Here is a 13,443-nt window from a genome sequence, read left to right as displayed (position 1 = left end):
GTCAGGGAGCAGACCTGTGTACACCAGTAGCACCCAGGCACATGAGGAGTGTGCTTTGGGGTGATGACATTCAGGTGCTACAGTGTCATTAAGCCCCAGGGATTTCCCAGCTTCGTTATAACCTGCAGACCACACAACACACGGGAGTGACAAGTCAAAGTGGCCCATGACGAGATCTGTTTTGGCCAACAACCCCCTAAGGCATGCCTGGCAAACATGTCCTGTCCCCAGAGTCTCCACTCCTCAGGATGTCAGGCCTCTGCTGGATTTAACGACGGTATTCCCAGAAGTGACAACACATCAAAGAGATCCATCAGGTAGGCCAATACCAATGACCAAATTGGTTCTCAAAACCACTGGCTCCGTCTTTGCATTTCTTTTCAAAAATGCTGAGATGAAAGGGAGGGAGTTTACAGCAATAAACTGTCTGCCCTGGGTCTTCTTCCTTTTCCTTCTTGACTGACAAAACTACTTCTTCCTGTTTCAAGTGAGGAGTCACAGCGAAGGAATGTCACCAACACCCCAGGCTACTCTGTTGCAGAGGCAAAAACTACCTTAGGGTTTCATCACTGTTTTTCTTTTCTTTCTTTTTCTTTCTTTCATTCTTTCTTTCTTTTGTCCCCTCCAATCTCTCTTGTTTCTTTCTTTCTTCCTTTGTTTTTTTCTTTCTCTTGTTTTTTAAGACTTAACACCATTTTTGACAATTCCATTTATTTATCCTGTGCACTGTGATCGTATGAATTCCCTGTACTCTCTCTTATCCCTCTCCCATTCCTGCTCAGACCATTCTTTCTAATTAGCTTTCATAGTTTTGGGGGTGGGTATACCCTCCATCCCCTGGTGACCACTGGCTGCCAACACCTCCTCTGGGAACGGTAGGACTTCATGTCTGCCCCCCAAATCTATGATGGAATGTTAAGGACCTAATTTTGTACTGGCCATGTGCAGGTTTGCATGTCTCCTGTGTGCTCATGGATCCACTGATGATGTCATGTCCAGAAGACAGTTTCACAGCCCTCCACCCAGACTTCTGATAAAGGCTTTCCTGGGCCTGACTCTGACTCTTTCTTTTTCAACGTATTTCAAACGCCAACACAAGCTGTATTTCGTGAGCTGATTTTACAACAAGCCTACAAACTTGTGGCAGCTCCAGACTATGAATGTAAACATAAATTTATATTATGTATGTTTATATTAAAACATTAGAAAGTATTTTAGCTATATGTCCATTTAGCAAAACAATAGTAGTAGATTATGCCATGGAGTGACCTTGCCAGGATCAGGCTTTTAACCAGGCTCACAGTATCTGACATGAAGTCTTTTCCAGGCTGGGCTTCACATTCAGTCTAAAAGCTATTGGTTTTCCCAGTAGCAGGCATGTCACTATGCACCTGTGGGTATATCTTGCCCGGCAGACTGGCAGTACAGTGTATAGATCCACAGCCAGGTAAGACTCCTCTTGGATTCTTGATGCAGAGTATTACTCTGTAGCCCAGGCTGGCCTGGAGCTGTACACCCCAGGCTAGCCTTGAACTCATGACAATCTTCTGGCCTTGGTCTTCCGGAGTGCTAGATCCAAGTACATAGCACTGTATCCAGTGGTCCTCAGCATTATGCCCCCTCCTTGCCCATCCATCATGCCTTGGATGCTGAAGGCAGAAAGGTCAGGTCACAACAAGACCTTTGAATCCTTGCTTTGTGCTCAAACCACCAGCACGCTCACAAATTAAGCTCCCCTCCCCCCCTTTTTTTCTCCCATGTGAGGCTTCTCTGTGATCCCATAGCTACATCTTGGTGGTAGTTACCACAACAAACAAAATCCAGGAGTGTTGTGCTCAAAAAACACCACAAGAGCATTAGCTGATGATTTCAAAATTTCTTTACTTATTACCGGGAATGACAGCCTTCCTCAAAGGCACAGGTTCACACCAAAGACTTACACCTGTGCCCTTCCTCCACGCTGCCTGACAACCCGGGAAAGGAAGAACTGGGAACTGGGACCTCTGGGCAACCTTTGGGGCAGTGCCAAGGTAAATGCAACTAGAAGCTGAACTCCAGTTGCTGGCAGCAGCTTATGGGATAAATAACATTGGGATTTCCAAGCCTTGAGGTGTGTTGCTGGCTCCATGCCAGGTGACAGTGCCTTATGGGTCACAGGCTCTAAAAATCTCAGGCATATCACTCTTGGCTTCCCTAGACCTGCCTCTGACTTCCTCTTTCTCAATTTATTACAAACAAGCACAAGCTGTATTTTTTTGAGCTGCTTTTATAGAGGGCCTGCCAACTAAAGATTCCCTCATGGGCATGAGCCTACATTTCCTATCAAACTCGCAGACTCTGCCACTGACCTCAGTCTGATTTCATCTTAAAACTTTGACTAAGCACTTACTGGGAATGAGCTGGGGTCTGGGGGATGTCTCTGAAGAAGAGAATGACCTAAGTTTTCTTTCAGTGTTTTGTTTTGGTCTGAGACAAGATCTCACTCTATAGCCCTGGCTGGCCTGGAACTTGTTATGAACATCAGGCTGGCCCTAAGCTCACAGCGATCTGCCCTACTTCTGCTTCTCCAGTGCGGGGATTAAAGGCATGTGCCACTACGCCCAGCAAGCTCCAGTGCTTTGTAAGACATATAGACTCCAGGTGTCTATATGGAGGAACTGGAGATAAACACAAAACTCTAAAAATAAGCTGAATATAACCCCAAACTAAAATGTGTGGAATTAACACATGTAATTGTTATGTATTTTTAAATACAGACTAATACATTGGTCCCTAGGTTTTCTGAGAGCTTTGTTTTCCAGTAGACATTTTTAAATATATGGCGCTTACAACGAATGAGATTAAACTTTCAACCAAGAAACACACATGTCTAGTACGTACTTCGGAAGAGTGTTTTAGGGCACAGTCAAATGAGGATTGAAACACACTTAGCTCACCTTTGGGGAGGATGGCCTGGGGCATGGGCTCCATTGGGACCAAACTGTGGGGGTCCAGGAGGTAAAGGGCCTGGGGGCAACATCCCTGCAGGAGCAGCCGCTCCCAAAGGCCCTGATGGCTTCATCGGGCCTGTAAACAGAAGGGAACAGAGTTATGGCATATTAAAGAAGGAAGAGAGATAACACAAAAGTGGAAGATTAACAATACATAAGGGAGAAGGGGGTCAATGGATGAGCCACGAGGCCCTTCCAACCTCCCTCAACCACTCTTTCCGGAGTGGCTATTATTACTTGGTAATAACATTAAAAAACAAAAACAAAAAAAGAATACACATATATTTTACCAAATGGAACCTTAAATAAAGGATATAAACTACACACGTGGTGGAGGTACACAGTATGAGAACACAGTGTCTCACAAACACTAGACCACACAAGGAAAAACAAAAAGAAATGTAAAGTGGTAATAAAACAATAACTCAATAAATCAGAAAGCAGGCGGGGAGAGCATCAGAAATGCATACAACGCCAGCCCCCCTGAGAGAGCCTTTGGAGAACAGGCTGCTACTCCCAGCCCAGTCCTGGGATAGGGGATGAGGTGTTTTAGTCATCACACTCAGTGATGATACACACACAATGACAGATGCCCCTTGCCACTACCTCTTTCCCACAGAACCACCTTAGAGAGTCTTAGGGTTTCAACTGCTATGACACAACACTATGACTCAAAATCAAATTGGGAAGAAAAGGGTTTACTTGGCTGACACTTCTATATGAGTGTCCATCACTGAAGGAAGTCAGGGTAGGAACTCAAACAAAGCAGGAACCTAGAAGCAGGAGCTGAGGCAGAGGCCATGGATGGGTGCTGCTTACTGGGTTGCCGCCCCCCAGCTTGCTCAGCCTGCTTGCTTATAGAACCCAGAACCACCAGCCTAGGGATGGCACCACCCATAATGGGCTGGGCCTGCTCCATCAATCACTGATTCAGAAAATACAGCGAGTTCTAAAGCTGGATCTTATGGAGGCATTTTCTCCATTGAGGTTCCCTCCTTTTAGATAACTCCAGCTTGTGTCAAGTTGTCATGAAACTAGCCACCAGAGAGAGCTGTAAGGTTTCTCCTTGGGACAGTTTTCAGGCTTTTCTCTTTTCCTCCAGAGCAAAGGTGGCAGAGGAGAAGGCAAGCCTTGTTTGCACTAACTAGGCAACCGGGGCAGGGAGCTTCCTCTGAGGACTTTCATCTTTGTAAAATAAAAATGAAATCTACTCTATCTAGTTCGGCCATTTGACCCATGGCCCTGCCCTCCTGTGTGTGCCCCTGTGATCTCCAAGCTGCCTGTGTGCTCCCCTCCTTTACATGCAGTGTTGGCATTCACATGGACTTCCTTCTGTTTCCTTCCTCCTGAACGTTTATCATACATGTGTGTTCATACACACACATAGACCACAGAAGGGAAATGATGGCATGGCCTGTTGTCACCCTAGAAGACCTTGTAAGACTGTCATTGTACCTTCATGAACGTCCTTTTGTGTCCTCAGATAATCTAACACATGACTGGTGGCTGTAGACTGAAATGCCTACCAAGACGCCTCTCCAAGGGCATGAGTCGTTGAACTGAAGACTGAGCCGAGGACCACACACGTGAAGCAAGCTCCAGTTAATAGTCCAAGTCATAGCCTGTCCCTTTTTTTATATTTTTACCATAAAATATAATCTCATTAAATTGCCTAGGCTGCCTTTGAACTTGCTCTTCAGTCCAGGCAGCTAAATTCCGGGCTCCCTGCCTTAACCTCCTAAGCAGATGGGATCACAGGCTGGCCCTACAGTCCAAGTGAAGCATGCTGTCAACTAGTCAAAGTTCTATTTGCAATTTTCCATATAGGTTAAAAAATAAGTATTATTATTTAATTTGAAATTATTTTAACTAGACCCTTTTTCTATAGTCATTTGAGAAACACAGTGCCTACATGGTGCCTCTATGTGCCTACTACACAATACTACACCAGAGCTCACTGCTTCTGTCTGACTCCGCTCCCACTAGTCAAATTTCCCATCCGCCTCCAACTCTCCCAGCTTTCTGGGAACCACCATTCAATCTTCAACATCTTTAAGATTGACTCTCTTAGCTTCCAAATATGATTCAGATCATATAGTATTTTTCTTTCTGTGAATTAAAAAAAAAAGAACTTTTTAAACACTACATTTTGAGATGATGTTCAGCAATGTAAGGAAACCGAGAGGCATGCAGGCAGGAAGGCTGACTGCGTGTGGATTCCTTCCCTACCGCTGCGTAGCTAAGACTGACAAGACAAGACACTTTGTCTTTCAGAGCCATGATTGTTAACCCTGTGTCACAGCTATAATCTCCCTGTTTCCCAGGACTGCTTTGAGAGGAGGTCAGGGAATACTCAAAACAGTTTTGTTTTTTTTTTTTCTTGCTTGGCCATAGGCCCTGACTTCCCTTTCATTTTACTTTTTTAGGGCTTATGGTTTAATAAAACATATAGACTATAATTAAAAAAACACACTGCGGTTTTATCTTTAAGATGCTATTTTGGACAAACGTGGAAACCACAGGTGTATCACCAGGATCTTTCAGGTTAAATAACTCCTGGTGCAGCACAACCCCGATACCCTGACCTTTCACATAAATAGGTGTCTTAGTGTCTATTGCCAGCATAAATCCATGACCAAAAGCAACTTGGGGAAGAAGGAGTTTAACTTATCTTACAACTCTCAAGTCACACCTCATCAAGGGAAGTCAGGGCTGGCACTCAAGGCAAAAATTGGGCTGCAGGAACTAAACCAGAGGCCATGAAGAAGTGCTGTTTACTAGCCTGTTCCCCAAAGCTTGATCAGCATATTTCTTATATAGCTTAGGACCACCTGGCCAGGGGTGGCACCACCCACAGTGAGCTGCCCCCAACATCAATCATTAAAAAAAAAAAAAAAAAAAGATGCCCTATAGACCTGCCTATGGACCAATCTGATGGAGGCACTTTCTCAATTGTTGTTCCTCTTCCAAGATAACTCGACCTTATGTCAGGTGTCAAGATGACAACAAACAAACAAAACTCATGCACACAAGTGCAAACCAAAAACAGGGCAGCAAGTTTGTGGCCATTTCTTACTGGCCTCCACATGTGTCCTGAGACTTTAAAGCAGTTCTGAGGAACACACAGAGAGAACTGTTACATATCATCTGCCACATTAAGATATGCATCCTCTTACTTTTGGGGATCAATGATTCAAACTCATCCAACATGCATTTAGCATGCCCCCCCCCCCCCAATGCAGCAAGAACACTTACAGAAAACACACCCATGTAAGAAATAGTGACCCTGTCATGTGACAAGAACAACCAAGTGCAGAGGGCCTCCTGACCCTTCCTGGAGAATTCAGTGAGGAAAGACAGGTTGGGGTGAACCTTCAGGACAGTGACTTTGTAGATAATTGGATTCTAGGCAGAAGTGGAGCCTGACCATTGGTGGGAGAGAGGATGTCCTAATCAGGGGCTGGCCAAGGGTTGGGTGGACACAGTGTGGGAGTAAAGTAACAGGAGCAGAAGTCGCCACCCAGATTGGTTAGATCCAGACTACAAGGCCTGCTGTGTCCTTTGGACTACATCCCCAGGGCAAAGGGAAGCCAGCATCACAGTGATCTGCAGAGTCATGGTCTTTGATAGGCCACACAGTTGGCACTGTCAAAAGTGAGCAAACACAGATGATCAGGCTCTTTAGAGGACGGAGAGAAAGAGAGAGAGATTACCCAGAGCAGGAGAAATAACCATGCCTATGCCACAGGGAAGTATCAAAACTCACAAGCCATCTTCACCACGGTGGCTGGTTTACTCCACAGAAGTTATCAGTCCCCTCCAGGCTTGCTGTGAATATACGACCCTGAGCTAGAAACACACTCTCCACTTCTTAGGGTCCTCTACAATTTGGTTTTTCTATGCAAAGCACACATCTTTGAGGGACTCTGGCCAGCTCTGTGGCACAGGTTGTTCTTCCAGCTTAGAAGGAAGTGATTTTTGGTAGGAATGGTCCCGTGTGGGTTGTGAGTCTTTGCAGACCAGACAAGAAGTTCTTAAGGCTGGGGCTCAGCCTTTCTTTCTTTGTGTCTTGATAGCTTTTAACAAACCCCTTTCCACTATAAGGGATTCTGTTATCAGCAAAGGGACTCTGATCTAAATGACGTCACAGAAAAGTAGACCTTAGATGAGACTATTTCTAATGAAGGAAAACAAAAATCAAAAGAATATTTGTGGGGAAAGTCTTCATCTAAAACAAACATGGGCCCCTGCTATAAATGCTCCCAAGGCTCTGAGCTGGTGGTTACCTATATAAACCCGTGGTGTAGGTGTAGGAGTCACTCCAGCCTGACCCCACTTACGGAATAGTAATGTGCCTGGCCTCTCTGCTTCCAGCCCAGATGATCTTTGCCACTGAAAAGGCACTTGGAAATGTGAGGATAGTTTGTTTGGCTTGTTAAAACTACCAGAGGAAGAGGTACCACTGGAATCTAGTGGACATAACCATGGATGCTGTCAAATGCCTCTTCTCACACACACACACACACACACACACACACACACACACACAGAGAGAGAGAGAGAGAGAGAGAGAGAGAGAGAGAGAGAGAGAGAGAGAGAGAGGGAGAGGGAGAGGGAGAGAGAGAGGTTAAAGAGTTGGCCCCAGATGTTAAGAACGCTAAGCTTTTGAAGCCCTGCCCCCAACACACTACATCTCCGCCTAGTTTCTCCTCCACACCTTCTAACATCCACTGTAACTCTTTCTCACTGTGCACTGGAGTGTGACCCTTTCAGGTTTAAGTCACTTCAGTGTACCTGTGATATGGTCCCATTACTTTGTCCTTTAAGGACACTGCCCACAGCCCACATGCCGAGTGTCTACTTTACAGGAGCAAGCCTACCTGGCCAAGTCTCACCTGCCTTTCTCGGTCATTCCTCTAAGAAGATACTTTGTCCCTGACCCCATCTCAGAGCTTGGTATTTCACTTCTGTTGCCACTGTGTGATTCCCACCTTCCACAACCTTTCTGAGGTGCTACCCATGAACTATAATTGTCAAGTTACTTAGTGTATTGTCCTCCAGATAAGTAAGTAATATACAGACTGAGATTATTGTATTTGTTGTTTTATGGCAAGTGCTTTGCTCACTCAATAAATCTGTTAAATTTGTTACTACACCACACAAAATTTACAAAAACACAGTCAGTGGGTGCTGATAAAAATACATTTGTGTGAAACACAAAGCAAGATTCAATCCTGGCTACTCTGGTAGAACAGACACTTTAAAAAGCCACAATTAGGTTGTCTATCAGAAGAAAGATCATGTATAATGTGTGTGTGTGTGTGTGTGTGTGTGTGTGTGTGTGTGTGTGTGTGTGTGTAAAATGTTTGTGACTCAGTACTGGGGAAGGGAACACAGAGCCCATGCTTGCTAGGCAACTGTTCTATCAATTAGCCCGCTCCACCTATTACAACAGTGTGGAAGTTGCTTTAAAGTCCAGCGTAGTGGCAGGAGAGAAAGCAGGGGGAAAGATGCATAAGTAAGCTGGGGAAACATCTGGTCAGAGTTGCCTGTTAAAGTCTGAAGGAGTATGAGATAGACAGCTGTAAAGACAGCACAGAGGACCACCATCTTTCTGCTAGAACAGGCGGCTAATCAGGTACCAAGTTTAAACCAGCACTCCAGAGACAGTGAGCTGGTATCTGTGGGGCAATGGAAAAGGCAATAGATAGATAGTACAGGTGAACTGAACAAGAAAACGGACAAAACAATGAAGGCCTAAGAAACTTAATGTATAAAGAGAGGTGATAGGAAGCCATAAAAGGTTGCAAGACAAGTGATTTGTATGTTACACATATTCCATCCACCTCAAGAACTGATGGTCTGGTGAAAGGCAGCACTAGACAGAAGCCTAAGGATTCAGAGGCTATTTGTGACCTGGTGAAAGATGGATTGGATTGAACAGAAACAGTAACAGAATGGGATGGAGGAGAGATGTGGGGAAGATGTTTGCGACTACACAAAACAAATTTATAAGACAGGTAGGTGGTACACACATACAAATAAGCAGGCAAAAGCTCACACATATAAAATAAAGTAAAATAAACCTAAAAATAAACTTTTGGGGGACTGACTGGATTGGACGAGATAAAAGAGAGAGGAGTCTTTGGTTTTGGGTTTGTTTCCTTGAGACAGTCCAGACTGGCCTTGAACTTGCTTTCTAGCTAAGACTGGTCTTGAACTCCTTACCTTCCTGGCTCCATCTTTTGAACTGCAAGCTTACAGACACGTGCTACCACAACTAGTTCTGTTTTGTTCTGTAATAACTAAAGGTATGGGGTGTTTATCCGAAATAAGTGATGCTCGTTTGTGGTGTGGAATCTCAGTAAAAAAAGGAGGCTTCGATGAAAGAGAGCAGATTGCTCTAAATATGTGTATGCCGGGCCTACACAGGCAGGTGGACAGGAGGAAACACCGGTCCCGGCATAGGAAGGACGTCTAGGATGAAGAAGTCGTCGATCTAAGAGATAAGTGTATTCCATGTGTCTTGCTGTGTGAGCCTCTTCAAATGATGCTCTTATGTCACACCACGACTTCAGTTAATGAGTACCAACTAGGAATGGCCCATGTCCTCAAGCCTGGCGAGTGAATAATCATATACAAGTGAAAACGTCAATTTACCTGGTGGAGAAGTTGCATGGGACGGGTCCCCATAGTGCCCGTAGTGAGCGGGAGAAGGGCCCATTCCGGGCTGGGACTGAGAATAGGGGGGTGTCGCCACGTAACCTTGTTGGCTCATTATGAAGATATCATTCCAAAGGAGAGCTACTGCAGAAGGACCCTGCAAGAGGGGAAACAAAACGTTAGCGAGCAGGTTTTAGATACTTAACGCTATTAACAAGACGAACACAATCAAGAAACATTTAGGGTGGCTTGAAGAAAAGTGCAACTGTCCATGCAGGAGAGCCCTCCGTTTTGTACAGCATTACATGTGACAGCATTATCCCCTGGGTGTGGCTTGAGATGTCTCTTTGGAATTCAGTAGTGCCACTTGAGCAGTCCCAGGAAATTTCTAAGGCACAAATCTGAACAGTAATTTGGAACCACTTTTTCCTGGGAAGCCTGAATTGCTTCATGCAGCCTCTCTCTGAGTCTTGGTTTCCATGGTCACATTTTGAGAGTGCCCCACGGCATTCAAGTGACTGACCCCCGTGATCATAAGTGGTTTGCAGCTAGATGCTTCACGACTGGGATCTTTCTGGTGGCCTTCTAATTAGTCGTCTTAATCTGTAGTTAAGGCAAGGAGAAGCCATAGTCCCACAAACAGAGCCTGAGGATAGATGTGGTAATAGCCTTTGTGAGTCATCATCTGACAAGCCAGTGGCAGCTCCAACCATCTTGGTCAAAGATGCTGGGACTTCTGACTTAGATGATACCACACTTCTAATAACATAAGCACCTATGTTAGGGAACCAAGGAAAAAACTTTCATATGTGGGTAGTCATACACACAATCACAAATATAACAGTCCTTACTAAGACTGTTCAGAGCCCAGATACCAATTAGCCTCACACTTTTATGTTTCCAGGTTTTGATAAAACATATATCCTAGAGGTTTTTAAAAGATGACATTATTATTATTATTATTATTATTATTATTATTATTATTATTATTATATCGTTATCATCATTTTGGTTTGGTTGGTTAGTTTTTCTCTTTCTTTCTTTCTTTCTTTCTTTCTTTCTTTCTTTCTTTCTTTTTTTCGAAACGAGGTTTCCCTGGGTAGCCCTGGCTGTCCTGAAACTTACTCTGTAGACCAGGCTGGCCTTATACTCAGAGATCTGCCCAATTCTGTCTCCTTAGTGCTAGGATTAAAGGCATGTACCACAAGGCCTGACTTCCAAAAGAACATTTGTTTTTGTTTTTGCTCGTTTGTTTGTTTGTTTGTTGCTGTTTTGTAACAAGACAGTGGGTGCTCTTAATCCTTGCAAAAGAAGTCAGATTTCATTTCTTGTCTGCCAATGCATAGCTTTGCAACAAGGAGCAAACTTAAGAGACCCTCTGGGCCCCAGTTTTCTGTTTTAGAAAAATGAAGTATCCAAAGGCAATATTAGTAGTGAAACACTGATTTTCTAGTTTCTTTCCAGTTTCTCCACCAGGCATTTGTGTACTTCTTTCATTTCTCCTCGCAGCTTCTTAATATAAAGATTAGTAATGCCTTCTAAGACATGGGATCCGTCTTTATTCCGGAAATGGCACGCAAATTTAAAATGTGAAGGCTAATATTCACGATTTAGCTTTGCTTCTATATTAAATCTTAAGCTGCTGAGGAGCAATCAAGCTCACTGTCTTCGTAACAGAGGACAGAAAGGCAGACAAAGGTCTGCAGTCCACTGTGTCCCTGACAACACTTTCCCTCCTCCCACTGCGCCTAGAGAGACGTGGCAGCCTGCTTGGCCCCATCCAGCCCAGTGCCTTTAGAAGATCAAACCGGCACACCCACGCAGCAGCTGCGGGAGGGAAACCCGGCAGCGAGGCTCACTGCTAAGGAGAAGCAACCCAGCCCTCTCCCTGGTCCTGGGAGGAATTCGTTTCCTCACCCTACTCTGCCACGTCAAACTTCCTCACCCAGAACACCAAGTTGCAGAAACCTGACTCAGCGGCAAGCGGCGACATGGCAGAAAGCCACTTGGCACAAACCGGCCTCCGATCCAAACCTAGAGCGCTCGGATTCCACAAAGACACCCCTTCCCTGTCCACTGTCACCTGGGACAAGTTGGTATTTCCCTCTAAAGATGTCCCAAAGCTGAACGCTGTAGTTGCCATTTTCCCTCGGGGTATTTCCAGTCTTCTTCTCCGGGAATCAGGGAACCAAGTTGATGGGGAGTCGCGGTGCAGCCTCGTGTGGACGCTCAGCTCGCCAGCCGCGCCCCTAGCCCACAGTACCTGAGACTCCCCAACCATCCCACTCCCGTCCCTGCGCCCCACGCTCCGCGCCCCGCGCCCCACGTCAGCTGTACCTGGTTTGCACGCTCTGCGCCCCGCGCCGCCGCCGAGTCGCCCTGGGCTGCGAGTGCCACGTCAGGCACCCAGGCGCGCGCGCTCGCTGGACCCGCTCGCTCCCGCGGCGCGCACTGGCGGGGGCGGGGCGCGCCTCCCGCTGCGGCCACGCGCCTCTTTCCGGGTCTTTTCCTCTGGGCTTGTCCTTCTCTAGGCCCGGCCTCCTCCAACTTGTCAAAGGTCCTCCGGTGTCCTTCAGCCCAGAGCTTGTGGGAGGCGCGGGGATGAGGAGGGCGCGCTATGTTCAACAGGTGGCATTGAATAGCAGCGCTGCGCGTACTTTACTGGAAGGGACGCCTGTCCGGGGCGTGCACAGTTGCAAAAACAATCTGGCGCGTGTACAGACAATTTGATGACGTCTTCCAGCACTACAACAGAGGAAGGAAGGCCCAAGGCAGCCTAGCTCTGTATGGAATGAGAGAGAAGAATGTTATTAACATAAGACTGCTCAGCTTGGGACGCCCTCAAAGAAGCAAGGGTTGCAGGGTCTCCACAGGTTCCACCACTAAACTAAGAGCTACCGATGGCGTGCCCCGCCCACAAACCGGAACTTGCATGCATGTGTCAAAGTACATAACTTTTAATTTTAACTCACCTCCCAACAGAAACAGTCGAGACACACCCATTTTGCCCTAAAATTAAGACCACTAGGCCAGTTTCCAACAATCTGCTCATTTTTCTATCATATAGAAAGTTCAGCCCACAGCTGAGTTTGGGGGAAAACTATTTACATCTCACTCAGTTTTATGAAATAAAAGCCTAAGTGAGTTCGCCTTCATTATGTGCCTTCTTCTGGGTAACCAGAAACTAAAAGCTCTCTAAAACTTGCCTAGTGAAAAGCTCTCTGAGTAACTTTTCCTATTGCTGTGATAAAATACTCTGACAACCACAACTAAATGGAGAAAACGTTTATTTTGGTCCACAGTTCAAAGGTATAGTGCACCTTGGTGGGGAAGTCAAGGGGGACAGTGGCTTGAGGCAGTACTGATCACTTTACACCCACCCGCAGGAAGGAGAGAGCAATGGGTGCTTGTGCTAGGCTTTTTAAAAAAATACCATCCAGGATCCCAGCCCAAGGAATGATGCAACTTGCGGTGTGCAAGAGCATCCTCCACAGCCTTGCCAGAGGTCTTCTCACCTTCATTTTAGATGCTATTACAACTACCAGGATTTGTTGGTTTGCATTTTGGTTTTTCCAGGCAGGGTTTCTCTGTGTGGCCTTGACTGTCCTGGAACTCACAGAGCTTAGATGGCTCTGCCCTGCAAGCTTTGGGCTGCTTGTACTCCCTGTGTGCAGCTCTCCCTGGCAGACACTTCATCACTCTAGCACCTCTGGCAAGCGGGGGTCTCCGATGCAACCCAGCCCTCTCTTTCAGAGTTTCATGGAATGGCCTTCAGCCCCTCCATGCAGGG

General features: G+C 45.9%; 2 protein-coding genes across 2 annotated transcripts in view; one reads left to right on the top strand and one right to left on the bottom strand.

Moving 5' to 3' along the window:
* Positions 1 to 11,905, bottom strand: part of Sec24d (SEC24 homolog D, COPII coat complex component) — an 88,757-nt gene extending 76,852 nt beyond the window's left edge. Inside the window, 3 exon segments of the mRNA XM_051165561.1 lie at positions 2,937 to 3,066; positions 9,651 to 9,810; positions 11,737 to 11,905. Coding sequence (XP_051021518.1) covers positions 2,937 to 3,066; positions 9,651 to 9,810; positions 11,737 to 11,796 — 350 coding nt within the window. The 5' untranslated portion in view covers positions 11,797 to 11,905.
* Myoz2 (myozenin 2) overlaps positions 1 to 13,443 on the top strand; it is a 1,071,004-nt gene that overhangs the window by 806,534 nt on the left and 251,027 nt on the right. The gene's annotated exons all lie outside the window — the stretch shown is intronic.

The sequence above is a fragment of the Acomys russatus genome, chromosome 23 (genome assembly GCF_903995435.1).
Source record: "Acomys russatus chromosome 23, mAcoRus1.1, whole genome shotgun sequence".
Taxonomy (NCBI): Eukaryota; Metazoa; Chordata; class Mammalia; order Rodentia; family Muridae; genus Acomys; species Acomys russatus.
The sequence above is the reverse complement of the archived record's forward strand: the minus strand, read 5'-3'. Positions and strand labels throughout refer to the sequence as shown.